Source organism: Tauraco erythrolophus, chromosome 25, assembly GCF_009769465.1.
Source record: "Tauraco erythrolophus isolate bTauEry1 chromosome 25, bTauEry1.pri, whole genome shotgun sequence".
Lineage (NCBI taxonomy): Eukaryota > Metazoa > Chordata > Aves > Musophagiformes > Musophagidae > Tauraco > Tauraco erythrolophus.
In genome coordinates this window covers 541,300-569,283 of record NC_141489.1, presented here as the reverse complement: position 1 = coordinate 569,283, position 27,984 = coordinate 541,300, and the positions used below count along the sequence as shown (strand labels likewise).

The following is a 27,984-nucleotide window of genomic DNA, read 5'->3' as shown; positions in this document are numbered from 1 at the left end:
AGTTAGAGTCTGGCAACAGAAGCCATTTTAATACCTCCCTTCATACTTTGTGGAATTACAGGCTTTTGCAATACATATTGTTTCCACCAACAAGTCATCCAAAGTTTCCCCCACCCCACCTCTGTACATCAGTAAACCATGTGTATTCACACTGAAGTAGGGTTAACAACATTAGTGGCATCACAACCATCAAAAAAAGGACAATTTTTATACAAGATTTTTGCGAAAGTTGCAACAGGATTAGTGCATTACGACAGAACCAAGATAGAAAAAAAAATAAAGAGTTGGCATGCTAGAGTCCAACACAAATAAAGACAACAGGCAACTAGTTGTATGTACTATATTGACAAGATACTGATTGGTTACATGAAGAAACGTACAATACAAAATACAGAAGAAACCAGTTTTGCTTCCCTCTGCCCCACCCCAGAATACTCATCATCGATTTGGTCAATAAGTGGCTGAGAAGCCGGAGTTTGTCACCATAATGCTACAGTTTAGTGGTTGTTCTAGGCATGTCGGACTGGTATCAGCCTCAGCTTCTACCTACGGGTGATTTTACACAAGGTTCCCTACTCTCGATATCCCTTTGTTTCCAATAGTGAACTACAGTACTGTGGGACCCGGGTGCCGGGACCCTCTCCCGCGGGAGGGCACGAGCCGGCCGGGCAGACACCAGGTCATGCATCCACCACCACCAGGAAGGGGGAAGAGCAGAAGTTCATATATTAAAAAAGTGACTTAAGACTTAGAATTGAATTAGTATTTGTACAGAAAGGTGCAGGTGGAAGAACTCCCTCCAGCCTATGATCAGAAAGGGATGGAGAAATCACAGCAGCCACCGGCAGCAGCCGCTCTACGGTAAGTGCGATTGTTAGCGTGGATTCCAGTCACGTCATTCGAGGGCTCCGTCAGGTGGGACCGGCTGCTCAATTGCTGCAGCACTGGCTCCTGCTGGGCTGGCTGCTCTCCTGAAGGTCAACCACCCGATTCCTGCCCGGGCCACCAGGAGCGTTCTGGGGTTCGTTTTTTGGCAGTTTCTTGGCTAGAAAGAAACAAGACGTTAGTGGGCTCCTCTCCAGAGGCCAGCCTCCTCCCACTGCAGCCCTCCAGCTGGGCTCAGCCCTGCTCCGGCCCAAGCCCTCGCCTCTTACGGAGTAGTGGGATTGGACACCACTACCAGCACAAGCACAACAAACCAACCCACTTCTAGTTCTGGCTGCCATCAGTCCTCCTTCCTTACTCACCACCCCAGGCAAAGGGAGAGCAGGAACAGGCTTTGCAAGGCAAAGGCTCCAAACACTCAGGGAGCAACTGTTCACAAAAGTCTAGCAACCTGGTTGTCTGCTCCAGCAAGAGCCTGCAGACCCTGGCTGACATGGAAGCTCCCAGTTTCCAGCGGGCCACGCTGCCAGTGCTCAGAGCTACTCCAGCCATCCTTCTGCACACGAGCTGTTACCTATTGCCATGAAGATTTCGTTCACATTCATCGCTGTCTTTGCCGACGTCTCCATGAACAGCAAGCTGTTGTCATCTGCATATGTTTGTGCATCCTACAAACAATCACATCAGAGTGGTAAAGGCGTGCTGCCAAAGGGAGCAGGTCCAAGCAGGCTTCACACACTTCACTCGTCGGGAAACTAAACACTGAAGAAACACTGTCCCACCCCAGACCAGACAGTCCACCCCAGTCCCCTGACCCTGCCTGGCCAGGACAGCTGGGAGACACGCACCACTGGCAGTGCTGCAGGGCTGGTGTCCCAGCAGCCGAGCAGGAGTACAGCAGCACAGACTGTTTGTGAGCCAAAAGCAGACACAGCATGTCCCGAGCAGCACAACACCTTGTACTTTGGTTATACACACTGTAAGTGCGCCACAAGCAATCCTGTGCAGAGGTCTGAGATAAGAGCTTCTCCTTGGAAGCCTGCCTTAGACAAGGTAAGAGCTGTGAAGAGCAGAGAGCAAGCTGGGAATGATTCTTCACGTCTTGTATCTACAAGATGCTGTTTCATGCCCTGCTGAAGACAGCCCCAGGTGAGTAAGGCACCAGAAAAGTCTGAAGACAGAAGCCTGCGCTCTGTGGGCCTTGTTCTCCACATCCATCATAACTGTTACCAACCAGAGCAACAAGAGCTGTGAAAGGAGCCCATGGGAAAGGCAGGCTAAAATTCCCTTTGAGTGGCACCCCGGGCTCCTCAGCAGCATAAATCTTGACTTCCACTCTCCCTCAAAGCATTTTGCACACAGCCACCATCTCCCCCACTTAATCAAAAAGCTGCTTTTCTAACCTGCTCAGGTAACAACTGATCTGGATTCCCACTCACCTGGAAGTCCACAGCTCTCTTGGTAGCAAGGTCTGCCTTGTTTCCTGCTAGTGCAATTACAATATTGGGGCTAGCCTGCCTCTGCAACTCTTTCACCCAGTTCTTGGCTCGTACAAATGTGTCCTGGAAGCAAACAGGAGGCAGCAGTCAGGAAGGGCAGCCTCTTATTAATCCACAGTGAAGATATGATTAGAACAAGTCTTTCCTGTAAGAAGTTTTCTGCCTCTACAGCGCTTTGTAGCGGGATCCTTTATCAGCTTAGACAGCCTTGGTCAGAATTGAGGAAGAGGCCACTGGCAGTTTTCAGGAAAGTCAGTACCTGCAGGCAGGCATCTGCAGGGACTCCGAACCCAGACACTCTCCCAGGGAGCGGAGAAGCATCCGCTGCAAGCACGGACACCTCCTCCCCAGTAACTGCTCGCAGCCCTGCGCAGTACTCACTGTGTTAGTGATGTCGTAGACAACGATGGCTGCCTGGGCGCCTCGGTAATACATGGGTGCCAGGCTGTGATACCGCTCCTGTCCCGCCGTATCCCATATTTCAAACTTCACCGTTGTGTCATCCAGGCAGACTGTCTGTGTTAAGAAGGCAGCTGAAAGAGAAGGTGCATGTTTGCCTCACCTCCAGCTGGAGAGCCCCTGCAGCAAGAGCCGGGAGCTTCGAGCAGTTCTGCCTTTGCACGGGAGCAGAAGCCCCGGACAGAGGCCAGCGCGATGCCCCTTGTCGTGGAAGTTGCAGCTCTGCTGCATCCCCCAGCTCCTTGTGCACAGGAGCCCCGGAGCCAGCAGGCAGCCGCTGGGAAGGCGGCTCCGAGAGCCGGGGCAGCCGCCGTGCAGCCAGGCCCTCCCCGGGCCTCCGCTCACAGCCCACATGGCACAGCTGCCATGGCCAGGATTAGCTCTGGAGAGCACCACCGTGCCCAAGGTCTGAGGCCAGCCCAGCAGCACAGCACTCCCCAGCTTATTAACTCATTGATTGTTCCACCAAGCACAGTGCCACGCGTTACAACCGGATACAGGCAGCCAGCCTTGGGCACAGAGCAGCACGTGCCCACACGGCCCCCTGCAGCAGAGCACTGAGCCCTGCGTGCCCATAAGCTCCACGGACAGCCAGACTCAACCCTGCACGGGTCACTACAGGGACAAACAAGGCCTCTCCTCAGTGCCCACCTCCTGGTGTCACTGCAAGAGACCAGAGCACCGACCAGCCTTTGTGTGGTGACACTGGGCTACTGATTTCAAGCTAAAGGATGACTAGACTTGAAAGGGGTGTGGAAGGAGTTAACAGTATCGGGCTATGAAACAGCCCCAAAATACCAGGTCAAGGTCTGAAAAGATAATTAGGGGCTATCAACCAAGCTGAAGGCCCCGGTCCTAATTAGGAGCAGGAATTCAAGCAGTAGAAGTGAAGACGTCTTGGAGGCAGCGCGCGGTTGCCATAGCATTATTCTCTGCTGCGCGGATCTTCACACCAACAAACAGGCTGTGAACCAGGAGGTGAAGCGTTAGCTGCGTGACTATTTATAGCCAAAGCCCAGACCGAGGGAAACAGCCATTACCATGTCTGATACCCCGACTGCACCAAAGCCAGCACCTTCTAGCCACAGCCATCTGGAGCTGGCACTCACCTCCAATCGTGCTCTCCTGGTACTCGTGGAACTGCCCCTTCACGAAGCGCAGGACGAGGCTGGACTTCCCCACTGCCGACTCTCCCAAGAGAACAAGTTTAAACTGGCAGATTTTGTTTCCAGCAGCCGGTCCATTCGGTCGAGCAGCTCCACCTCGACCTGCCATTGTGGCCTAAGTGCAGGAGTGCCAAGAGTTAAGGATGCTGCAGGTTCTGCACTAGGATCCACCTGGAGGCAGGTTGCAACTGGAAGAGGAGGTCAGAGTTAGTGACACACTCATGGACCAGCCGTACAGGTTCTAGAGGGTGGGTTTGACCTGCAACCAGCATCGGCACAGGCAGGTGGTGGTTACTCCTTCCCACACTGGAAGGTTATCCACTGCCCATCGCAGCACTATCAGGCAGTTTCTGTCAGTCAGCAGCTCCCTGAGCAGGATCTTAAGTCTTCTGAGCCTCCTTGGAGAAGGGCTATTGGTAACACAAGCTCACCTCCCACCAGTGGGCCCTCCAGCACTTCCATTATGTGTAGATGTTACACACACCTTGCTAGGGTGAGGCAAGTAAAGACCAGCCAGCACATCAGCTGGTGTTATTAGAGCTTCATCTATTAAAACAATTACTCAGTTCATGGAGTTCACTGGGGTTGACCTTTAGCTCCTTCCTCCTCTCCCAAGCTCACAAGGTGGCCACTTCAGGCTCCCAGTGCAATACAGAGACATCCAAGTGCCTCTTTAAGCCCTGACAGGAAGCAGGTCGATGCCAGTCCAGATCACAAAGGGATCAGACAGAGGGAGGTTGTGCTCAGTCTGTTAGTTTAGAGGCTCTCCCACCAAAGCCATCAAGCAGCCCTGAAGGCCTCTGAAGCACCACGCATGCAGCCTGCCACTGGAAGCTCCACTGGCAGCAGCTGCTCTGGACACAGACTGGGCATTCAGGGACTGGAGGCGACTCCTCCTATCACTGCTGCAGATGGGTACCAAGCACCCAACAGAAGCTTCAATGGCTTGATCCAAACACAGTGGCAACACCCAATGCTCACCGCTTCCCACACCCTGTTCCAGCTGCCTTATTGCCCTTATCCCACACCATTCCAGGTCACCAGGCTACTGGCCACGTTCCTCCCAAAAAGCCCGTTCAAATCCAGCTACACTGAACATCGCCGGTGGTCAGAACTGCCATCCCATCCCCCAGCACCACATCTCTGGAGCTGTGCAGAAGCACGAAGCCATAGCAGGAGCAGCTGGCACCCCGAGTTAAGCACGAGAGGAATCTCAGTCCTTCCTGGCCATTTCTCTGCTGCAGGCAGCAGAGAACAGGAGCACTTTCAAAGTGCGGATACTCAGATTTTATTTCCTGTTCCCATCACAACTCCCACCGCCTGTCAGTGACACATGCTACAACTGATTGCATCTGCTCTGTATCGCCACTTTCCCTTCAACTCTCCTAACTTGAGCTGCTTGTCGACAGAGACAACTGCCAAAAAAAATTCCCCCAGCAGCCAGTTTCTCCTTGTGCCAAGTTCTGAGAGTACTCCCGAGGAAACTCTGGGAATGCTCAGAGCACATGTAGCATCTACCCAGCAAACACCAGATCCCTGTGAATTAGGAGCTCGAAGCAAGTTAAACTGGGTCCGAAGTAGAGCAGTGTCCTGCAAACAAGGCTGAGGACTGCCCCAGTACAGGGGTTACCAAAGGAGAGGTCCAGATGTTCATCCAGATGTTTGCCTGGCAGAGCAAAGCCTTCTCTGCTGTGACCGCTGCCAGGCTACTCCAGTTTAAATTCAATTCCATTGCTTGGCAGGAAACCGACAGCCTGAGAGCGCATCCAGAGGGAGAGCCCATCAGCATCGTCGGCTGGAGAAGCCCTTCAGCTCCAAAACCCAAAGGCACCCGAGCATGCTCTGACCTACAGAGACGTTCAGCCTCCAGTTGTTCAGACTGGGAGCACGTCAGAAGCCTGCGGTTGAGCCGGTCCGTTCCTGAAGCGAGCAGGTAGAACGGAAACCAGGAGTAACTGCTCAGTGCAGTGACGTGTCTCAGGGGTCTGAGCTGCGAAGAAGCCACAGATCTGAGAGATCTTGGGGTAAGTCAGTGGAGAAACTGGAGTTCAGAGCTGGGCCCCTGAGAAGGCTGGTGCCACTGCCCGTCCCCCACCTCTCCTGAGAGGCCAGACACTGTTTTGACAGGATGATAGGAAGCAAATCAGCAACTCGTTTTGCTGGCCACAAGGAAGTAACGTTCTGCAGCTCTGGCCGGGAGCAGCTGGGTGACCACCAGGTTTGAAGGCACACCAGCAGCTCTACACCTCTAGCAGCCCAAAAAAGTTTCCACCTTTTAGAGTCTCTCCTCTATCCAGAGTTTGCAAGGGAATGGCTTTTGCTTGTTTAACCTTGTATCCACTGACCAGAGCAGTCTATCACAACACGTAAGCTCTGCCGCTGTTTCACACTGACGTTCTGCACGTTAAACGCCACGTGAATCGCGTCTCTACTGAGTTATGACCTCCTGAAACGTGAGAGGGGTGATTCCCAGAGCAAAACAAGGAAACAAGCCTGTCAACATCCTCAAGTCTTGGTGTGACCTGTATTTCACAGATCTCAATTCATTTTGCCATCTGGTTGTGCCAGGTGAACTCAAACAGAATTAAGCAAGCACATCTGCATGCCCACCTCATCGCAGGGAGCTGCGGACCAGAGCAGCAGGCGAGCAGCCAGAGCCTTTGACCACTTCATTATGGTGGTTTGGCTGCAGGATTACATGACTTCACGTCCACCTGAGAAGCTGCCAGATCTTTAGGACGCCTGGGTGGAGTTTATGCACTTCTGATGCCCCCAAGTGCAGCCACCTCACTGAGGGTCTTGGGCTGAGAACATGCAAAGATGAGAACGGCCAGCTCAGCATTTCTGCTGATGTTCACAAGATGACCAAGTAATTGAAGTGACTACCAAAGCTGCAGACACCAAGAACTGTCCATTGCAGAAGGACCAGTTTAACACTTTTTGCTAGTGCCAGTATCTCTGAGGACTTCTGTCAGAAACAGGACTCCATGCAGCCAGGTAAACTGCACGGCCTGGATCCACGTACATCAGCCCACACCTCCCAGAGAAACAGGGAGTGCTTCCCGCTGAACGAAGCCATTTCTGATGCCCAGGGAGCAAGGCTGTTCTCCAGAGCGGCCAGGATGCTCGGGAACAGCACAAGAGCTCATTTCAGACAAGCCAGCCCAGTACGAGAACCCCAGTCTCCACAGGGCAACTACTATCAGATGCCCACACTAACCCTGGCATGAGAAGTGCTTTCTTTACAAGACTCCCCATCGCGGGGAAGCTGCTGGTTTAAGGTGTCAGAAGTTACAGAATCTGGTATTTCTGCCCTGTGCTCACCCAGTAGTGAGGACTACTCGAAGCTGGTGATATTTAGAAACCCAGTCCTGAAGACTTGGTTACCCAAGACGACTGCTTCTGCTCTCAGCTATGCAAGAAACATTTCACTGGGGATTCATTGGCTTCGAGTCAAAATACTGAAGACAAAAGCCCCAGTGAAGTACTTATCTTGTTAAACAGCTGACAGCGTTACATGCATTTCTTGGCAAAGCCACCCCTGAAGTTACCGAGTGGTTCTGCTTCACCTACCACTGAACAGGCAGCTGGCCACCGCTAGCAACAAGCTCGTGCTACCTTGCTCCCACCCAGAACTGGCAGGGCAGCTTTGGGACCCAGATTTACAAGCACCTTGCAGAAGCAGGACCAGCAGCAAGTGCAGGACCCACCAGAGCAACACGCAGGCTCCGCTAGCCCCGATCAGCCCAGCACAGCGTGACAACCCGATTTTCCAACACATTAGTATGATGAATAAGAACAAACTTCAAAAGCCTTACTGCAGCGGGGTCCACGCTGCAGAGGAAGCAGTAACGGATCCAGCTCTTACTGGTGAGATGAACCAGGAAACAGACTTGCAAGTACAGACCTCAGTCCCTCAGCCTCCAAGTCCGGTCAGTTTTAACACTTCATCTTTCTACAGACAAGACGCACTTCCCTCCGCAAACAGTCTCTTGATCAGCCAGGCTGTGATCTGGGGCTTCAGAAACAGCTCCAAATTGAGGAGCTCATCACTGCAGTTGTCAAGATCTGTGTTACCGCCTTAAAATGCAGATTCAGAGACCCAAGTCAGCCCAGACAGCAGTTTCAGAGGCACTCATACGGTTTTTACACCATCGTACGTTACAGACACAACCTGTAGAGTCCATGCCCAAGCCTGCTGAAGACCTGGGCACACTCCGTTTAATTTACGGGTAAGCAGGATTTACATCAGCGAAAAGCTCAGTTACCTTCTGCTGGCAGCTACGGTCCTGAGCAAGCGTAGCGGAACCTGTAACACCAGCTCCCACACGTTTAGTACTGGTCTCTGCTTCCCGACCCCTGCAGAGTCACGGCCTCCGGAGCAGCCCCAGCAGCCTGCCGTTTCTCCAAGCAGCTTTTCAAAAACGATTCCACCAAGACTTCAAGGCCCCTGCCCCACAGTTACCACTCAGCCCAGTGCAGCCACGCTGGAAGGCCAGCACAACGCGCAGCCACCCCCAGCTGGGCCACGCCAGCAGAAGAGGCCGTTCCGTGGCTCCACGATGCCGGAGCCTGCTCTTCGGAAGGACAGCTGCCAAGAACACCGAGGTGGAGCCATCTTCCCTCAGTCATCCCAAGCAAGATCAACAAAGCCTTTAAGGCAAGATAAACGCAGGAGAAGACATCCTGAAGGCCGAGTTTCTGCTACATGAGGTCTTTCTGACAGGCTGCTGTAGTTCAACCAGATCATCCAAAGTTCAGACCAACACACTGTTACACAGAAAGCTACTGCTCATCTGAGACTACACCTCATCTGGTAGATGCCATCTCCTGGAACTAGGCCGGGCAGCTCTAAACTGCTGGGAAGCTGCGAAGCCAGGAACACCCATGTGTCCTGCAAAGCTGATGTGACTCTGGAAGACGAGGCAGAGATGACGGCTGGCGTGGCTGGGTCAGGACGTGCAGCACTTCAGTCAAAGCTCCTGCAAGCTGCCTTCTAGCCAGTTAACCCCACACACATCCCCTCAGAAGGTCTTCCCAGGTTTAGCAGTTGTCCTTTACCAGGAATTCTTGGAAATGCCTCATGAGGTAAAGAGACATCCCACTCACTGATGCTACCTTGGAGCTACTGGTGTTATAGTACTCAGACAGTTGACAAGCTCGCAGCAACAAGAGTTACCACCACGCTGGTCCCACTGGCAGCACAAGGAAGTTCCGTGCCCAGTCCAGGGGGGGTCAATTCCGCAGAACAGTATGAGTAATTGCTTTTACAACAGCAGTTTGTGTCCTGCTCGATCACCATAAGGGAACAGACACAGGCAGGGAGGGCAGGCAGAGGTGCAGCGCTCCTGCCCAGTGCCTCTGTACCAGGGCAGCAACAGGGTCACACCAGAACTCACGCTCTAACCGGGGCCACCAAGCCCTCAGCTCTGTTGACAGGACAGCACGTGAACTCCCACCAGATCCGAGCGAGGGAGGATCTGGGAACATGAGCTTTCACACCGCTCCTGGTCACGCTGCACTGAGCAATTGGGACAACACACTTGCAAAGGTCACTTGGACAAGAGTGGAATGAGAAGTGGCATGAGAAGGCACAAACTGCATCACAGGACTTTTGTGGAAGAGCTTTGCATCACTTTCATTTTACACAAGCACCTCACTATTTGTAGGGAGCAAAGGCTCTGTACTCCCACACGAACTCCCTCTTGGAGGCCTTACCTACTTCTAGCTACCCTTGATACTGCAGGAACTCAGTCCTGTTCCACGACCAGGCTGAAGGAGCAACTCGTGAGCGCAGTCTGGACCAACAACAAACTGAACAAAAGCACCAAGTTTTCAATTCTGCAGGCAAGGTTCTTCTAGCTCCTGGGTTTGGTATTGTCCACTCTTCAGCACACCCTCAAGAGACTCACTCCATTTTGACCAGGAGCCCAGCAACACGTGTCTTTAGACAGCACCTACTGCCCGGTGAACACGAAGGCAAGACCAGCAACAATGCAAAGCAGAAAACTGCCATCTTCGCCGTTTCAAAAGGAGTCAGTGACCTTCACAATATCTTTCCCAGACGGCACAAAGACCTCTTGCCTCTAGCAGCTACTTGTTTGGAGCTCTACCAAATAAAAGCAAACACACAACCCAGCGTTTTCTTATCTGTTTATGTAGAACTACCCCAGCAGTTGCTCCTGTGCCCCAGGGGAGGAAAGTGTTCCTCTCAGGATTTAGATGAAGCTCTATTCTTCGCCGACACTGTCACTGCCAAGAAGGCTCATCGTTTCTGGCCAGCATTTGGCGTGGTTTCCTCATGTCACTCTGACCACTTAACAGAACTTGCACAAGAAGACTTCAAACTTCACACCCCAAGGGGAGAGAAGCGCTGACTCCAACATTTCTACATTCTGCCCTCTTTTAAGTATGCTGACCAAAACACTCTGGGCTACACCCACTTCATTAGAAGCGTTCCCATTTCATTTCCTGTGTCTGGAAGTACTTGGCACTCTTTCCCCCTCTATTTTCATATTACCACCTATCCGCTAAATATGCGGAGGTTTAAGAAGGTAGGATCAAGCGCTGAGGAATAGCAGGGCCTAGAGCAACCCCGGAGCTGATCCCTCTTCAGATGCAGAAGAGCTTTGCTGTGATGGAGGCAACTCCACTTATCACCACAATTAAGTCTGGCCGAGCACACGAAGTACAAGCACATCAGGAGACAGTTTTGTTTCATACACTGCCCAGTCCATTACTGGTTGAGCCTAAACCCGACCCTGTTCATCGGAAAGCAAGACAAATGTTTTGTGATATCCATAGCTACACACCAAGCTAGCCTTCCCCCCACTGCCCTCTAGTACTCCAAACCCATCTTCGGGAGTCCCATTTCATCTCCCGTGTTGCTCCCTCACCTGAAGGGGTATCAGCACCTCCTTAACCAGCCCCAGGGGACCTGCACTGCCTGGCACTATCTTAAAACAAATGCAGCCTAAGTCAGCCTCTAGCACCTCCGAGGGAAAGATTGCCTCTAGAGGTGGATTTCTGCTATGGAAGCAGTTGGCTGGTCGGGCAGACTGTTGCAACTCCAGAGAAGTCTGAGATGATTCCAGCACAGAGACCTAGCCACTGAACCCAGGCGTTGCTGCCCTTAACCTTACAGGCCCACACAGACTTGTGCCCCACCTGCTCTCCTCACTCCAAGGATGCAGTAAGACCAACACGGTCTTGTAGCTGCCTACACGTGCTATTGGAATTCTTCACCCTCTTCCATCACAGTTCTCTCACCTTGTTACCCAGTTAAGCTGAAAACCTTAAGGCTTTTAGAGTCAAGACAGTGGTGAATACTAATGGGATATTCCAAAACAGTCCACTCAGAGAGCATGGCATGTCAAGCCAACATGAATCAGAAGTATTTTTCTTTCTTTGGTCTCAACCAAGCTTCTGCATAGGCTCACGAGTCCTACCTTAGCGCAACATGGGACTGATGTCACGCTATAAACAGGGCAGCTCAAGTGTGTTGCCCACCACACAAAAAGCTAAGAATAGTAGATGCAAGTTGTTCCACACAAGACTTAAAATAGCACCTTGGCACTCTCTTCCCTCCGATTTCCTTACGTGCTTGGAAAGAGCCAAGGTCAGAACTCCGACAGCCACAAAAGCAACAAGCTAAAGGTCAGCAGAGATCGGGTCAGTGCTGCGTTTGCTCTTGCTGGCAGACCAGTTTGCAATGAGAGTCACAGTCAGAGAGCAGCTACAACCGCCACAGCTCCCACACACCCCCAGTTTTAGCAGCACCTTGAGCACCACCAGGTCTGAGCTGCCTTCACAGGGTCGGCAACACAAACCTGTTGCTCACGCCCCCATCTGCACCAGTAACCTCTGCCGATCACACACCCGCTGTCCTCTCTGCTTACACGCCGTGATCTCTCCTGCTGCGCCAAAGATCTGAGGATACAGCCGAGTGCTGCTAGGTTTCCTTCCAGACAAGCTCCAAAACGTTCTTACAGACCTGCTGCCTCACTCGAGAGCCTGCAGCACCACGTATTTCACTTCTCAGACGCCCCTGGGGAGCGCAGGGGCTGTTTGTCACCAGCAGCCATCCAGAACAGCCTCCGTTCCACTAGAACCCATCTTCCATGGATAAAGTCGCATCCTTCCTTCAGGTACTTCTCTACTCAGGAGCGTGGCTGGGCTGTTGGACTTCTGGACTTTCCCTCCCCACCTCCGGGGTCGGCTAGCTGCAACAAAGCGCCATGCCAGTGCTGAACACTGGCACACGCACCTTCTCCGAGCTGCCTTGAACGCCCCCAGTCACCACCACAGGAGAGCCCCGTTAGAGGGACAGGGGAGCTGGGCACGGCGGCCGGGCAGCCCCCGCAAAGCCGCTCGCCCCTCCTGCTCGTGCGGGGACCAGCCCGGCGGGCAGCAGGCCTGGCACCGCACGGACACGGCGCCTCCTCGAGCCCGAGATCACCGCCGCTCCCCTCGCCGGTAACGGCTCAGCGCAGGGCCGAGGCTGCCGGTGCCCCGCGGCGGCGCCGCTCCCCCGCCTCGCCAGGACGCGCGGCGGGCCCGGCTCGCCCGGCTCCCGGAGGTTCGTTTCGCGAAGCCCCGAAGGCCGCGGCCCCCGCCCCGCTGGCGGCGGCGCCGGCGCGCTCCGACCCCGACCGCGACTCGCGCAACGCGACAGCCCGGCCGGGACGCGGCGGCCTCACCCCGCCCGGCACAGCGGCCCCCGGCCGGGCGGGCTCCCGGGGAGCCGGGTCTGCGCCGCACGGGCCCGCTGGAGACGGGCCCCCCGGCCGGGCACCGCCCGCGGCAGCGCTCGGCGCCGGGCACCGCCTGCCCGAAGCCCCCGCGGAGCGCGTCGCAGCCGAGCCCCCGGCCCCGGCCCCGGCCCCGGCCCCGGCCCCGGCCCCGGCCCCGGCCCCGGCCCCGGCCCCGGCCCCACTCACCGCCCGCAGCGCCGCTCCCCCCCGCCGCAGGTGAGTCTCGCAGGCCCCGGCCCTCACTTCCGCCTTTACCCGTTCCGCTTCCGGATCCGCCCACCCCTTCCGCTCCCAGCCCGCCGGCCACAGGAAGCGGCACCTGCCAATCAACGGCGCCCCGCCCCGCAGGCTCTCCGCCCCCTCCCGGGCGCACCGCCTCACGTGAGCCGGACGGCGTGACGCCAGGGCGCGCCAGTCGCGGGGGGTGATGGGAACTGTAGTCCGGAGGGGCCGGCCGTTCCCCGGGGTGGTTCCGGGAACGGGAGTCCCGGCGCGGGCGGAGCGCGGCGCGCAGACACTGGCGCGGAGCCGCGGCTGGAAAAATAGAGCCTTTATTTCCCGTCGGGGCGGGTGGCGACGGCATCAACCGCGGCCGCCGGAGCGGCGCCGCGTCCCGCGGGGCACCCCCGGAGACCCCCCCGAGCCTCCGGACCGGCGCCCCGCACGAAATGCCGCGGCAGCCGCTCCCGGCGCCGCGGGTCCCCGGAGGGCAGCGCCGCGCAGCCCCGTGCCACGGCCCCGGGCACGGCGGGTGCGGGGGGGGCGGCCGGGCTGTAAAAAAGCCCCCGCGGGCAGAGAGTATAAAAGCGTATCAAAATCCCCGCTGGTGTCGGGGCTGCACCGGGAGCGCTCCGGCGGGAGCGGCTTTGCCCCGTGGCCCCGCTCCGGCCGCCGCCTCCCGGGGGGTTCGCGCCGGCGGAGCCGGTGAGCGGCGCGGGGCCGGAGCTGGCGCGTCCCGGGCAGCCGGGAGGGCGGAGCGGGGCGGCGGGCGCGGGTGCCCCAGGGCGAAGGTGCCCCGCAGCCCCCCCCGGTGCCCGCGGGGTCAGTGGGAGCTGGCGGAGCTAGAGCGGGGCTGCGGGTGGGCGCGGGGCCGGCCGCCGGCCGAGCAGCCGGGGAAGGAGTGGGCAGAGCGGGGTGGCAGCGAGAGGGGCTGCGAGTCCAGGGCCCGGGGGGAGTCAGGGCTGGGGGTGTCCCCCCGCGGCGGGCACGGCCCCTCGGCGCGCACCCAGGGGTGCACGGAGGGGCTGGCAGTGGCGTGGGCCGAGCGGCTGCGGACGGGGCAGCGTCTGGCCCGAGGGCTGGCGGAGGGGGAGCTATGGGAGCTGGGGGGCACGGGTGGGGGCGAGGGGGGCACGGCGGCGGAGGGTGGCGAAGGCTGGGGGGGTGTGGAGGCGGCTGCAGGCAGGCGGTAGGGGCAGGCGGGGGGCGGCGGGGTGCCCAGGCGGCCCTGGAGCAGCTCCATCATGCGCTGCAGCTCCCGGCTGAGGTGGGAAACCTCCTGGTTGAGGTGGTTGATCTGGAAGGGGAGGGTGGTGGTGAGCACCGGCGGACACCCCCGGCCAGGTGTCCCCAGTGCCTCTGGGGATGTACCCCCGGCCCCCGCCGCACCTCCTGGTTCAGCCTCCTGATGTTCTGCTTTATCTCCTCTGCCTCCATCGCCAGGGCTGGGCCACCCGCATCGGTCCCTGCTGGAGAAGACACGGCTGGTGGTGGAGGGCTCCCCGAGCCCCCCGGCCGTGCCCGGCAGCTGCCGGAGGTACCTGACGTGGGGGAGTCCCTCGCTGTGCTCTGCAGCACGGGGTCCACGTTGAAGCAGAAGGTCTGTGGCTCTGATGTTCCCCCATTGTCTTCAATCCCGTCCACAACTCTAGGGCAGAGGAGGGGGTGAGGGCTGGCATTCGTCACCCCCTCTCCTCTGCCACCATTCCCAGTGCCCTCCTGGGTGCCCAGCGCAGCCTGGCTGGCACAAACCTGCAGCAGCAGCACGAGCCACTGGCACATCTCAGGCATACCTGGGGCTGAGGTCCGGGGGGCCGGAGGTGTGCAGGGAAGGGATGAGGAGCTTGGCTGGCCTCCTGCCCGCGCCGCCCTCCCGCTCCGGGAGCTGGGAGTCCTTCCGGCACTGCAGAGAGGGGCTGCGGCCCTGGCTGCAGCGGGCTGGGGAGCGGCAGTTGCGCCGCAGGGCTGAGATCTGGCACAGCTCATCACCCAGGAGGCTGCTCAGGGACCCGCGGCCCGCTGGGCTGCTCAGCTGGGGCAGCAGCAGCTTGCGGCGGGTGATGGTGGTGGGCGAGTGCTGGAAGACCTCGTCGGGCTCCTCCTCGTCTTCCAGGATGGAGGGAAGGGGCTTCTCCGGCGCGGCACCACTCTCCAGACGAGACTGCAGGCAGGTACAGGGAGGAGGTCAGGGCTGGCCCCAGTGCAGGTGCCAAGGCTGGGCACGGCCACCCCTGCCCCGTCCTCCCCCTGCCCACCCCCAGCACGGCACAAACCTGCGGTGCCTGTGACAGCCGCGGGGACCGGGAGTAGCGGCAGAACCCCTGTGGGGAGAGCAGACGGCGTCGGCTCAGCGGCATGTGGGACCCCCGCATGGCTCCGCGGGGACTGGCTGCAGCAGACGCAGTGCTGGGCCTGTGCCCAGCCGCTCCCCACCTTGGTACACAGCCCTCCCCGCCTTTTGGTGCCCCCCTGGGCAGCCAAACCGCCTCCAGCACCATGCGTCAGCCCCAGCACTGGCCTCTGCAGCCCCTCGCCCGCGCTCCTTCCTCTGCCGCTGTCATGACACCGATGAGCTGCCCGAGCTCGCCCTGCGTGTCCCAGAACCGCGGCTGCGCCCCGATTCCCAGCCCCGGCTCAGCCGTCAGAGCATCAGCTCCCCTGGGAGCATCAGCTCCCCTGGGAGCGTGCCGCCGGCCAGGGAACGGTGCACGGGGCTTCCGCAGGGCCTGGCAAGCTCCATTTGCATCCGTCCACCCTTGGTTTACTTGTACCTCTCCCAGGCGATGGGCAGGCTGGGGTTTTTGTAGGGCTATCTGGGATCTAGAGAGCGACCTCCTGCCCCACCACAGGGCCTGGGCGCGGTGGGTGCCCGGGGTGGATGCACCGAAGGAGCCCCCAGGCTGTTGGGTGCCAGCGCAGAGCCAGCAGAAGAGCCGGGGGAGGAAAAGCGCCGCAGAGCTATTTCTGCAGCAGAACAACCCCCCGGCTGCTGGAGCCGACGATGTGACTAAACCCGGCAGCCCCCAGCGCTGCCTCCTGCGCACCGGGGGGCTGTGCCCTGGCTGGCTGTCCCGCGGTGCCCCCCTAGTCCCCTCCATTTCCAAGCCCTCCATCTGCCTCAACCTCTTGCATTGCAAATGCTCTTGCTTCCAAATCCCAGTGTTGCGCGGAGCCGAGAGGAGCCGGGACGGGACATACCTGCACAGCTGGGGTGGCACAGCCACAGCCCCCGCTGGGGACAGCGGGCAGGGAGTGAACAAACTGCCTTTCCATGGCCATGCGGAGCCCCAGCCCCGCTCCGGTCCGGGGCCGCGAGGATGGGAAGGGGCCTGTGAGGGAGGACACGCACCCACCTCCATCTCGCTGCCCTCCCGCAGGTTGAAGGTCAGGTCCTGGTGGATGTCGGCCGTGAACTTGCTGGCGTACTCGGGGTAGAGCTGCAGCACCTCGCAGAGCCCCCGCAACCCGACGTACTGCAGGTCGCAGTAGGTCAGCGCCTTCACGTCCGCGTTGGTCTTGATCACTCGGTCCGTGCTGCACAGGTCGGCCCCGATCAAATCCCCTTTGCCTGCAGGAGGGCAGCGGGGTGGGCTAGCGGCGCGAGCCCTGGGCCCCTCGCCCGACCAGGTGGCAGAAGGGGCTGGGGGAGAGAGCCCACGCCGGCTGCCCTCACCGAGGATGGCCAGAACCACGTTGTCCTTCAGCACCTCGAGGGAGCCGGAGCAGACGAAGTAGTTGGCCTGCAGCGCGTCGCCCTGGCGCAGCAGGTACTCCCCCGGGGCACAGAACGAGGTCTTGATGTGGAGCGAGAGGGAGCGGAGGCAGCCCCGGCTGGCCGTCTCGAAGACGGGCAGCTGCAGGATGTCCTTGTTGAGGTGCATGGCCACGTCCGCGCGCAGCTCGTCCGGGAAGTCATGCAGCAGCTGAGGGGAGCGGGGCTGGGTGCTGGGGTGTGGGCGGCACGGAGCAGCCTTCCCCGCAGCCCCAGGGGACGAATCTCCCGCCAGAGTGGAGCATCTCACTGCTCAGCTGCCCTGGCTGCCTCGGCACAGCCCGGCAGTCCCAGTTGCCAAACACAGGACAGCTCTGGCCACGATGAATGCCCATGCGCCTGCTCCACATGCCCATCCCGCTCCCCATGCAGGCAGGAATCTGCCCCAGACCTGGCACCCAGCCCTGGTCCCTCCAGCAACAGAGCGTGGGCATGCGCCATCTGCACACGCGCACACATACACGCACACACACAATTGCACTCTCATCGCTGCCCTGCCAGCCCTGTCACCCCCACGCTGGGTGCAGGACCGGGGGCTGGCCCAGCCCAGCCAACACCTCCTACCTCATTAGCGTCGATGCCGTTGTTCACCGACCAGGTGGTCTGGAAGTACTCCAGCATCCTCTGCTTGAGCTGCTGGGGCAGGCGGTGGACGCGGATGAAGTCCTTGAGGTCCTTCATGCGGGTGTGGTAGAGCGAGCGGCGGGAGTACATGCGCTGGATGATGGCCGTGACGTTGCCGAAGACGACGGCGTGCATCAGCGCTGGGGGCCGGGAGGGCAGCGTCAGCCCCAGCGAGGGGCCGGGGGGGTGGGGGCTGCGGCACACGGGGGCCCAGGCGAGGGCTGGGCTCTGCCCCCGCCAGCAATGCAAGGCCAAGGGGGGGCGGCATGGGGGGCTTCTCCCCTGACCCCAGCCCCAGGGCTGTCCCCCAGCGCCCTGCCCCACTCCCCGCCTCACCCCCGATGAGCATGGTGCAGATGGAGAAGATCTTCTCGGCGTCGGTGTTGGCGCAGACGTTGCCGAAGCCCACGCTGGTCAGGCTGCTGAGGGTGAAGTAGAGGGAGGCGATGTAGGCGCTGCGGATGGAGGGGCCCCCCACTGAGTTGTTGATGTAGGGAGCCTCCAGCCTCTTGCCCAGCTCGTGCAGCCATCCTGCCAAGCACAGCCGGGGGTTAGCGCTCGCCGAGGGCCCCGCTGCTCTCAGCACGGCTCCTGTCCCTGCCCCGGCCTCGCCGTGTCCCGCAGGGCTCCCTCCTGCCAGCGGAACGCGGCGGCACGCGGTGGCACAGGGTGGGACCCAGGCGCCCTGAGTGTGCCCCCACCCCGTGCAGCCCCCGCCGGCGGGCAGCCCCGCTCACCGATGTCCCAGGTGTGGGGGTCGTTGCTCTCCATCTCCGTGCGGCCGATGACGTACCAGATGCATGCCATCCAGTGGGCCAGCAGCGCGAACATGGACATGAGCAGGGTGAGCACCATGGCGCTGTACTGCGAGTAGCGGTCCAGCTTCTGCAGCAGCCGCAGCAGCCGCAGCAGCCGCACCGTCTTCAGCAGGTGAACCAGTGAGGTCTGGGGAGTGGGGCAGGTGGGTGAACCCGGTGGAGCTGCAGGCAGGAGCGGAAGGGAACCCCCCTCCTCACCTCCCCCCCGGGGCAGGGACCCTTCACCCCCCGCCACAGCTGCCTGGAGGGTCGCGGGCTGCGGGGCTGGCTGGGAAGAGCTGGTCCCCAAGCAGCCTTCCGCCAGCGCCCAGCGCCAAGCAGGCAGCGGGGTTGCAGCTCGTCAGGGCACCGAATCGCCCCGGGGGGGTTGGGGTGCTGGGGAGGGGCAGGGAGGCGACTGGCGGGAGCGGGAAGCGGGCAGCAGCGGCTTTGCTGTCAGAGGCTGTTCGGTGGGGCTGTGCTGGCAGAAAGCTGATCTAATCTGTTCGGGAGGGGAAGTCTCCGCAGGATGCTGTGCCTCGCCTGCAGAGAGCCGGGCAAAGGGAGCCAGAAGTGCCCTGGCTTAGGCAGGTGGGCTTGGGCACGCAGAGATGCCGAGTCCCCAGGGCCCCCCACCTCACACAAAACTCCTGTCTCATCCTTCTGCCTCCTGCCAGCGCTGCACCGGGCGCGTCGCAGGAGCCCAGGGCCACAGGCCAGGCTGGCACTGGGCAGGGGCTGTGCTGGAGCAGGCGCTGTGGTCAGACCCCGCTGAGACAGGTCAGAATGGACCCGCTCCCTGGGTGGCTCCGCTCTGCTCCCTGCTGCCAGGGCTGCCCATCCCGGCAGCTGCAGCCCCAAGACCTCGGTCCCTTGGCAGCATTTTGCAGGATAGCGCAGCATGTGTCCTCGCACTGCGGTCTGCCCTCCCAGGACATCACTGTCTGTGCACCCTGGCTTGCCCGGCCCTGGCAGAGGCAGCAGCGGTGATGGCACCTGCCACAGCCGCCGTTGTTTTCCTGCCAGCAGCACCGCTGGGACATGAGCGGAGCTGGGTTTGGCTCAGGGGAGCGGTTCCAGCCCCAAGCGCCCTCATCCTCCCTGCCTTCATCACCGGCACATGCCCTGTGTGCCTGCACGCGTGGTCACCCCCTGCCACAGCGGGCAATGGTCACGAGCCCCTTGCTGCGACGGGGGTGCACAAGGTATTTGCACGTGGATGTGGAGCTGCTCGGAGCTGCTCTGTACCCTGGGCAGAGCTCAGGCGTGCGGGGTGCGGGGTACAGGGTGCTGGGTATGAGGTGCTGGGTGCTGGGTGCGGGATGTTGGATGCAGGGCGGGCACCTGCGTGCAGCTCCTGGCACGGTGCCATGGCAGTTCCTGTCATTTGTGGCAGGTTCTGGTTAAACGAAGGCGCGTGGGAGGCTTCCCGCTGCAGCTGCCGTCACGGCTTCCCCGCGCTGCCCGCGCCGCTCCCAGGCAGGCGTGCGGGGAGCGGGCCCCTGCGAAAGGAGCCCCCGCCCGCGGCGCTCGCGGTGCTCACCACGGTCACGTTGAAGACATAGAGCAGATCGAAGGGCAGAGCGGCGATCAGGTCCACGAAGAACCAGGTGGCCACGTAATGGATGCAGATGGAGCGGGGGTCGTACACCACCTGGCCCGACTGGCTCACGTACGTCGTCCGGAAATTCAGGATGATGTCTGCCCGGGAGAGCAGGACCAGCCCTCGCCGCGCCCGCTGCGGCCAGGGGAGCCGGGCCAGCGTCTGCGGCCAACGCAGGTCCCGCTGCCGGGGGGCTTGGCACCAGCGGCAGGGGCAAAGTGACGCCCGCTTCCCCCTCCATCACTCCTCAGATCCGACCCTCTGGCCGCATCCCTGCCCCTCCCAGCCACACCACCCGTCCCATGCCGACCTACCCAGGATGAAGAGCATCTCTACAGCGATGTCGCTGACGATGGTGCTGCGGGCGGCCGAGAGGCTCTCCTCCGTGCCCGTGAAGCAGACGTTGTAGGGGACGGTGACGGCCACGTAGAAGGTGGCCAGCAGGATCAGCCAGTCCCACAGCGCCTTGAAGATGCTGTAGTGGAGCAGGATGAAGCGGGACTTCTGCACCGAGGCCACTTTGTACTCGGGGATGGACGGCTTGTTCTCAAACACGTTCTGGGGGAGCAAGCGGCTGGGTGGCACACGGATGGCGCAGCGGCCATCCCACAGCCCGCCCCCCCCTGCCCTAAGTCCTGCCAGCCTGGCTGACACTCTCTGATGCCAGGGCGATGGACACACATGTCCATCGAGGCATGGGCTGTGCTGAGGTCACCCTCAGAGACGGGCACAGAATGCCCAATTATGGAACATAAATTAACGCTACGCTAATGCTATTAACAATAATCCATGGGCACTGCCAGCTGCCACCCAGAACAGTCTCAGGTGCTAATTCGCGTGCAGGGGCAGAGCCACCCCCACCCCACCCACTGCAGGGACACGGTGCTGCTGGGGGGCAGCTGGAGCCCAGCCCGGGCAAGGGGATGACCAGGTCCGTCCCTGCCCCCAGCACCCCCAGCCCCCACAATTCAGGATGGGCACACTCAGACTCCTCGACTGCTTTCCAGCTCTGGGCCCCCGGCCGTTCTCGGCCAGTGACAGACCCCCGCCCCGGCCCCACGTGTGCCAGCGATGCCCATTGCTGTGGCCATGCCTGGGGACCCTGCACTGGAGCACCACAGCCGCACCAACAGGCTGGCACAGAGCTGGCACAGGGCCCTGCTGCTGCTGAAGCCCCACCGATCATGCACCCGCGGCTGCCGCAGCCTGGTAACGGGGCTCCCCAGGGCCGGCACGGCTGTGCCGCGAGCCAGCGGCTGGGTTTCCCTGACAGCAAACGTGTGAGGAGAGCCGCAGCCATGCCAGAGCTGCCAGAGCTGCCAGAGCTGCTTTCCCCACGGCAAGCTCTGGGCTCCAGCTGCGCTCTCTGCTGCTGCCAACGAGCCACGATTGCACCCTGGACCACGGTGCAGCTGCCGGGGATGCAGGAGGGCATTTCGGTGCCTGGGGAGGCCAGTGAGGGGCACACATGGGAACTGCATCCCGGCGAGACCCGGATTTGCTGTGCGGCTGGTCCCGGGAGAGCTGCAGCCCCAGCCCGGGAGGCAGCGGGTGAAGCCGAGGGCTCCCCCAGGTCCTTACGCGGTTGATTTTCATCTCGCTGCGGTCCCTCCGGGCAAACTGGCTGCTGAGCCGGTGCAGCACCGTGCGGCCCTGCCTCTGCGCTGCCCGCAGGTGTGAGCTCCCGGGCTTCTTGCTCCTCGGCTTCTCTGCAGCGGACAAGACACACCGGGTTAGTGGGAGCGCTGTGCCGCTGCTGGTGCGAGAGCGGGGCTGCTTCGGGGACCCCTCCTCGCACAGGTGCTCAAAGGCAGGCAGGACCCAGCGGGGCACTGGGAGCCCCTTTGCCACGTGCCCACTGCGCTCCCCGAATTGTGTCCCCATCCCACAGCCACGGCTCACCCTCCTTTTTGTCACCCGGGTGGCTCCTGCCCCGGCTCTCTGTGATGTCCTTGAAGAAGAAGAGGAAGAGCACCACCTCCCCCTTCTCATTCTTAATGGGCATGATGTCCAGCAGGCACCAGAATGCGGTTCCTGGGTGGAGGAGAGGGGCAGTGAAGGCAGGATGACCCCCTGCCATGCAGCAGCTTCACCCAGGGCTGGCACGGGCCGACTCAGCCAGAGCTGCAGGCAGGTCCCAGCCCCGTGCACCACTCACCACCCTTCTTGTAGAAGCAGACCTCGGTCTGGTACTCCTGCCGCCCATCCAGCACCTTCTCGATGCGCTGCAGGACGGGCTCGCTGGTCTCAGCCCCGTAGAGAAAGCGGCAGCTGCAGTTCTTCTGCATGACCTCGGTGCGGGCGAAGCCAGTGAGGTCGCAGAAGCCGTCGGAGCAGTAGACGATGGGGAAGCCGCGGCGGACCTGCGCGTTGGCCAGGATGAAGTTGCTGTCTGAAAGGAGATGCAGCCGCCCTGAGAGCTCGGGGCCACCCTGGGTGGCACAAAGGAGAGCCCAGCCCTCCTGGCCGCCTCGCGCCCCTCTGGGACGAGGATCCAGGTCTCCATCTGGCTGTCAGCTGCCCACAGCCGATCTCAGAGCCCACTCATCCCCTGCCCCACTGCCCCAGCTCCAGCGGGACCCCAGCCCCATGCGCTGGAAGGGGCAGGAGCCCCGATCCAGCTCCGGCTCCCATTGCCAGCGACGCCATCCCGAGCGAGGCGATTCACACCTCCCCCTCGCCATCTGCTGCACCCGGATCCCGCTAGGGCTCAGGCAGCTTAGCGGGAGCAGCGGCAAACCCGGCCCGGTGCTGCCAGCCCAGAGGTGCCACGCTGCAGAGCTGGGACCTCCAGCCCCAGGCACAGCACTGCGGCACCACGGCGACACCTGCAGAGAGGGTGGGAGAAAAGCCCCGAGGCTGGGTGAGAGTGAGTGGGGACCCCATGCCGAGCCAGCGCAGGACGGAGGCGCAGGGGAAATACGGCATCCTTGGTCTGTCACAGCACCATGGAGCCTCCACGGTATCACCCCTGCCCCGGCAGGGAGCTGGCACCGGGCAGAGGAAGGCTCTTGCCAGCCCTGTGCCCTGCTCAGCCGCAAAGCGGCTGCCTTCCCCCCACAGCCCCCCAGCTGCTGGCTGCACAGGGGCTGTGCCCCCAGGACCGCAGCAGCTCCTTGCTGCAGGCTCTGTGCCAGTGGGACAGATGGCATCATGCTAAAAGAGTGCCAAGGAAGCAGGGTGTGTGGCTGGCGCAGGCCATGTTTGCACCCGGTGAGGGCAGACCGGGGTGTCCCCAGCCCCGACACCGTCTCCAGCCCGTGGGTCCCCACCCCCCCCGCACCCCCATGGCCCAGGCACTGGGAACAGGCAGACGTGGTCGCCTCGCACAGCGGAGCACCGACAGCAGAGCCATGCAGGGCAGCGCGGGCAGGGCGAGGGCAGAGGAGGTTGCGGGAAGGAGGCGATGGCAGCCATGGGCAGCCCTGGTGCGACGGGGGTGCAGCGGGGCCACCACAGCACAGCTCAGCCCGGGATTAGCCTGGAGAAGCAAAAATAGCTTGAAGCTGTTGACTAAGGCCAGATTTTGGCTCTGGGGATCCAGGATTACTGTGTTGTCCAGGATGTGTTATTAGAAAAAAAAAAAAAGGGCTTGCATTTGGGAGCAGCTCTGCCAGGCAGGGGGATGAGGCCCTGGGGGGCTCAGCAGCCCCCTGCCACAGTGGTCACGCTGCCTGGACGGGCACCCTCGGGCCCAGTGGGCAGCAGCTCCATGGGAGAGGCAGAGTTAACTCGCACGGCGTATCACTGCGGCTAAAGCCCCTCTCCATGGCAGATAAAGCCGATAAGAGACACATCAAACCCTCAAAGCCGGACACTGTTTAAAAGTGCCTGGAAGGTGGGTTGGCACAGGATGCAGCCAGGGAGCTGTGGGGCAAATCTCGTCTCCTTGGGGCAAATTCCCAGGGCTTTGTGTCCTCGGGGCGTTGCAGGCGGCTCCCATGGGACCGTTCTCCTCGGAGACCCAGATCCAGCCCTGGGGAGCCTCTGCCCCTGCGGAGGGACAGTTGTGGGATGCACGAGGCACACGCGGCTCTGCCCTGGCACCTCGTGGCACAGCTTGTTCTGAGCTAGGGGAGGCCTGGGGGGCTGACTGCCTCGTTACACACTCCAGTCTCGAAGGTGACATCCCAAATGAGAGTCAGGATGCTCCACATCACACCAGACCAGGAGCCTGCCCAGCGTTGCAGCCAAGACGTGCCCCAGGGGAGCTCCTGGTGCCCCGATGGTGCCGTGGGAGGTTGCTGCAGGCTCCCAGTGCTGTTTTCATGCTGGTCCCTCCCAGCAAGGTGACAGAGGTCCAGCCCCACAAGCAGCTGGCCTGGGAGGCTCCCGCTCCATGTGATTTTGGGAGGGCCTGGGGCCAGCCCCGAACACAGCCCGTCCCCAGGTGGGTGCATGGTGCCAGCAGTGCCAGCAGCTGGCACGTGGCACCCCGGCATGATTCCCCTCCCCAATGTGCCAGCGCTCTAATCCATCCAGGCCCCAGCACATGGACACGGACGCGGAGGGGAGCTCAGGTCCCGGGGACACACCAGCAGCACCTCCGGTCCTGGGAAGCGGCCCCAAAACGGACGGTGCTGGGACAGCACAGGCCCCGCTCCTGCCAAAACACGCCGGTACCGGTACCCACCTTTCCCGGGACGGAGCCCCGAGCAAGCGGGCGCTTTGCGAACCGGGGGTGCGGGTGGGCTGTGCAGCACCGGCGCTTCCCGCGGGCCCCGCCGTGTCCGTCGCCGGGCCAGGCACGACCCGCACGCCCCCCCCGGGACCGGCCACCGCTCCGAGCACGGGACGGGGCGAAGCTGGGCCCGTGGGGGCTCCCGGGGCAGGTGAGCCCGGCCGGGCCCCCCCTCCCCGGGCCCGGCGGCCCCTCCCGCCGCCCGGGCTCTGTCCCTGGTGCTGAGCGCGGCCGCGCCGGCACCGAGCGCGGAGCGGGGACCGGCAGCGCGGGGCGCGTCCCCGCCGCACCGCGGGGGCCGCCCGGGACACGGGGGGTCCCGGAGCACCGAGCCGGGCCACGGCCACGGGGCGGGGGGGGTCCCGGGACAGCGCAGCGCGCGCGGATGGTCGCGTCCTGCCGAGCCGCGGGGGTGCGGTGCCGGGCCGAGCCCCGGGCCCTCCCCGCCGCTTCCCGGGGGGGCAGCGCCTCCCCCCGCCCGGGCCCCGCCGCGCCCAGCGCCGACCCTCCCCGCTCCCCGCCGGCCCCGGCCCTACGTGTGCCATCGAAGCGGGTGGCGATGGTGTCCAGGAAGGTGTTCTGCGGCGCCAGCAGCCCCTTCATCACCGGCATGGTCCCGCCGGGCTGGGCTCCGCCGCTCCCGGGCTCCTCCGCAGGTGCGGCCCCGGCGCCGTGGGCTGATCCCGGCTCGGCTCGGCCCGGCCCGGCCCGCCCGGGGCTGCCGCCCCGCCCCCGCCCCGCCCCGGGCCCTGCGTGCCGCCGGCACCGGGAGGGGCCTCGGCACCGGCGGGGACCGGCACCCGCCGCTTGGGGCTCAGCCCGGGGGCTGCGGGACCCCGAGGGGCACCCAGGGGTGAGAGGGCCCAGTTGCAGCCCTCCCCAGGACCCTGCGAGGCGACAGGGTGGTGGGGTGGCCACAAGAGGGTCCCCAGAGCTCGCTGGTGCTTCAGTGGGGGATGCTCTGAGCCCCTTACAGGGGCTTCACAACCCCCCCCTGCCCCCTTGCAGCCTGGTCGGAGCTCGGTTCGCCCCATTTCTGGTCCTACATCCACCCATCTGGGCCAGCGCACACCCCCGGTGTGGGCACCGCAGATAAGCCCACGTCCAGGTGCCACAGAGGAAGGCACCAGCCTCGCTGGCTGCCACAGAGCAGAGCTGTGCCCCCCCGGCCCCTCCCCAGAGAGAAGGCAGAGCTGGGTAACATCGGGCTACCATTTATTGTAAAAGGCCAGCGGTGCCTGCGCTGTCCCGAGCAGGCTCGGCCGGGCCAGCAGGAGGTATGTAAAAGTGCCCTTTACACCGAGCTCCGGGCATGTGTCCCCGGAGTCCGGCCCCCTGGGAACCCCCCTCTGCTCCCGCTGCCCCCACCCCTCTCAGTAAATGCTTTTTGCAGCTCCCTGGGCCTGGCTCTTGGTCAGGTCCTTCCTCGAGTGTCCCTGGCACTCCCTGGGGCTGGCATCAGTGCCCCGCAGAGCTGGCCTCAGCTGGGCATCCGAGCCCGTGGGGCAGCCCAACACATCGTGGCAGGCAATGCCAGGGTGCTCCCCGCGCTTGCCCATGGTGAGGATGCCTGCAGCGTGGTTGCCGGAACCGTGCAGCAGGCGGTAGAGCCGACTCTGGAAGGCTGGCGGGATGCTCTTCCTCTTGCCTAGCGTGAGGATGCCGGCCGCATGGTTGCCCATGCCGTGCAGGAGGTCGTACACGCGGCAGGAGCAGGTCTTCTGCCGGCAGCACTCGGGCAGACTCTGCTGGGCAGCGCCCAGGGAGCAGAGCAGGAGCAGGAGCAGGAGGCAGGCAGCTCGCTGGAGCTGCCGGAGCAACGGGCAGCATTAGTGCAGGGCAGCGGCAGTGCCAGAGAGGGGGGGCTGCCCAGCCCCAGGGCTGCCCCCCAGTCCTGCCATGCCCACCAGTGTCTCAGCTCCTGCCTGCCCCAGTCGCTGCAGCGCTGCCCGCTTGTCCCCACTGCCGCAGGGGCCCAGCCTCACACTCAAGGTGTACCCAGAGCATCACCTTTGGTGCCCTGAGGCATGGCCAGCTCCCCAGTCCAGGGGAGCTGGGAGTGCCGCTCCCTGTGCCCCCCCCAGCCCCAGTGACCACGGCCCCCACTGACTCTCTGATCAGCAGCCAGATGTGGGTGCCCTCACCGGCGAACCTGCCCTGCCCTGGCACAAGGCAGTTACGGCAAACACCCTCCTGTTGCCACTGAGTGCCTCGGGATGAGCAGCGTGAGCACCCACGCTCAACGCCGCTGGCACCATGCGCCCAGCTCCTTCTAAGGAGCCCACGTGGGGCTGAGCCCCCCCGGTCGGCTGATGGCCACAGCTGGGAGCTGTGGGGAGGAGCTGCGTGCTCAGGGCTTCCTGAAAAACCAGCCAGGCCCCCCCAGAGCCCCGGCCCCACATCCCAACCTCCCCAGTTGTTGCCCTCCCAGCCTCACAGGCCGTGGTGCCCCAGCCCCACCTTGACGTTGGGTACCTCCATCCTTCCAGGGTCTTCAGGCAGTCAAGAGGCGCTGGGGCATGTCCCGCCAGGCAGCCAAGAGCACAGCACCCTGTGCCACCCGCCGCAGCTGCCGCTTTATAGGGCCTGGCACAATAGCACTGCCAAAAATACCATCAGGGCCAGGTGGGAGCCACCGGTGTCTGGGAGACGCGGGCACGCTGTGGCCGGTAGCTCGGAGACCGGCCAGGCCTTTCCCCTCATTTGCGGCTCCTCATTGTGTGGGTGCTCACTGACCGGGTGCAGCAGCCAGGGCACGTGGCACTAATGAGGCCGTAATTGCCCACGGGCCCCGCAGCCGGGCTGGCACAAAGGGGCTGAAGGTCAGCGCTAGGGAGGCACTGGCCAGCTCCCGACAGCGGCAGCGTGAAGGTCCGCTCCTCGCGGCCCCATTAGGCTAATTACCTCCCTGAACAAAGGGGTGCCAGGCAGCCGCACGGCTCTTTGACGTGGGGAGCCGTCGCCCCGCACTAGGTTGGTGCCAGGGAAAGGATGGTGCTGCCAAGGTGCCTGTACCCAGTGCCACCCTCCGTCCCCTTTGGTGACCCCCTCCCACCTTGGCCCTGCACCAGGCACGCGGAGGGAGCAGCAGGGCGCCGGGGTGGGTCTTGCACTCTTTATAACGCTCCACAGCCCCGGTCCGACCCCAGACCACCCCTCGCCCATGGCTCGTGCCAGGACCCCCTTGCCCTGGCGTTCAAGCCCCGACGTTTCCCTGATGCCAGAATTCACATCTGCTGCGCAGGCCAGTCTGCAGCAGCCCCCCAGCCCTGGCCACTGCACCCCAGAGCCTCTCAGCCCCTGCGATGCCAGAGAGGCGAAGGGACCCGCTGCCACACAGAGGGGATGTGGACCAGCCAGGACCCTTCCTGCCAGGCAGTTTTCCCCAGGGCTGGCGAAGGCAAAACCTGCAGCCCTGGACGGAGAGACAGGAGTCTGGCACAGTGGGCTGGGGGTACACGCACCCAGGCACCGGGGTGCCAGCATCCCCGCCAGCCCCGCAGCACAGCGCTTGCTCCAGAAGCAG

At 62.2% G+C, this 27,984-nt stretch overlaps 3 protein-coding genes across 5 annotated transcripts; all 3 read right to left on the bottom strand.

The window, feature by feature from the left end:
* Positions 1-4: 4 nt before the first annotated feature.
* On the bottom strand, positions 5-12,988 carry RAB5C (RAB5C, member RAS oncogene family). Of its 2 annotated transcripts, none has more exons than XM_086626434.1 (6): positions 12,949-12,988; positions 3,953-4,197; positions 2,766-2,917; positions 2,325-2,447; positions 1,460-1,553; positions 5-1,045 (listed from the first exon to the last, which is right to left on the bottom strand). In XM_086626434.1, exons 2-6 carry the CDS (start codon positions 4,116-4,118, stop codon positions 930-932), a joined length of 651 nt encoding a protein of 216 aa, XP_086482560.1. In that variant the 5' UTR covers positions 4,119-4,197; positions 12,949-12,988; the 3' UTR covers positions 5-929. The 2 variants fall into 2 exon arrangements, 1 of the variants encoding a protein (XP_086482560.1); XR_015222869.1 differs by having other exon boundaries at positions 1,014-1,045; positions 1,248-1,553.
* Positions 12,989-13,804: 816 nt separating this feature from the next.
* KCNH4 (potassium voltage-gated channel subfamily H member 4) lies at positions 13,805-25,070 on the bottom strand. 2 transcript variants are annotated; one of them, XM_086626359.1, is made up of 16 exons: positions 24,995-25,070; positions 21,936-22,169; positions 21,680-21,811; positions 21,359-21,486; positions 20,092-20,335; positions 19,718-19,875; positions 18,115-18,322; positions 17,714-17,908; positions 17,318-17,517; positions 16,655-16,904; positions 16,335-16,549; positions 15,255-15,302; positions 14,775-15,142; positions 14,523-14,629; positions 14,371-14,450; positions 13,805-14,278 (listed from the first exon to the last, which is right to left on the bottom strand). In XM_086626359.1, the coding sequence occupies exons 1-16, from the start codon at positions 25,068-25,070 to the stop codon at positions 13,805-13,807; spliced, it is 3,117 nt and encodes a 1,038-aa protein (XP_086482485.1). The 2 variants fall into 2 exon arrangements, with proteins under 2 accessions (XP_086482485.1, XP_086482486.1); XM_086626360.1 differs by having other exon boundaries at positions 14,371-14,447.
* A 761-nt stretch (positions 25,071-25,831) lies between these two features.
* HCRT (hypocretin neuropeptide precursor) lies at positions 25,832-26,939 on the bottom strand. The gene is made up of 2 exons (XM_086626711.1): positions 26,919-26,939; positions 25,832-26,266 (listed from the first exon to the last, which is right to left on the bottom strand). Exons 1-2 carry the CDS (start codon positions 26,937-26,939, stop codon positions 25,832-25,834), a joined length of 456 nt encoding a protein of 151 aa, XP_086482837.1.
* Between the last annotated feature and the right edge of the window lie 1,045 nt (positions 26,940-27,984).

Bases quoted from the DNA above. Each gene is read 5' to 3' on its own strand.
- RAB5C (XM_086626434.1), bottom strand. From the start codon at position 4,118: ATGGCAGGTCGAGGTGGAGCTGCTCGACCGAATGGACCGGCTGCTGGA. The intron at 2,918-3,952 runs GTGAGTGCCAGC...CTTCTCTTTCAG, and splicing joins CCAGGAGAGCACGATTGGAG to CTGCCTTCTTAACACAGACA. The intron at 1,046-1,459 runs GTAACAGCTCGT...GTTTCTTTCTAG, and splicing joins CGAAATCTTCATGGCAATAG to CCAAGAAACTGCCAAAAAAC.
- KCNH4 (XM_086626359.1), bottom strand. From the start codon at position 25,070: ATGCCGGTGATGAAGGGGCTGCTGGCGCCGCAGAACACCTTCCTGGAC. The intron at 16,550-16,654 runs GTGAGGGCAGCC...GCCCTCCTGCAG, and splicing joins CGTGGTTCTGGCCATCCTCG to GCAAAGGGGATTTGATCGGG. The intron at 14,630-14,774 runs GTATGCCTGAGA...CCTCTGCCCTAG, and splicing joins CCCCCGGACCTCAGCCCCAG to AGTTGTGGACGGGATTGAAG.
- HCRT (XM_086626711.1), bottom strand. From the start codon at position 26,939: ATGGAGGTACCCAACGTCAAG. The intron at 26,267-26,918 runs GTGGGGCTGGGG...TTGCTCCGGCAG, and splicing joins TGGAGGTACCCAACGTCAAG to CTCCAGCGAGCTGCCTGCCT.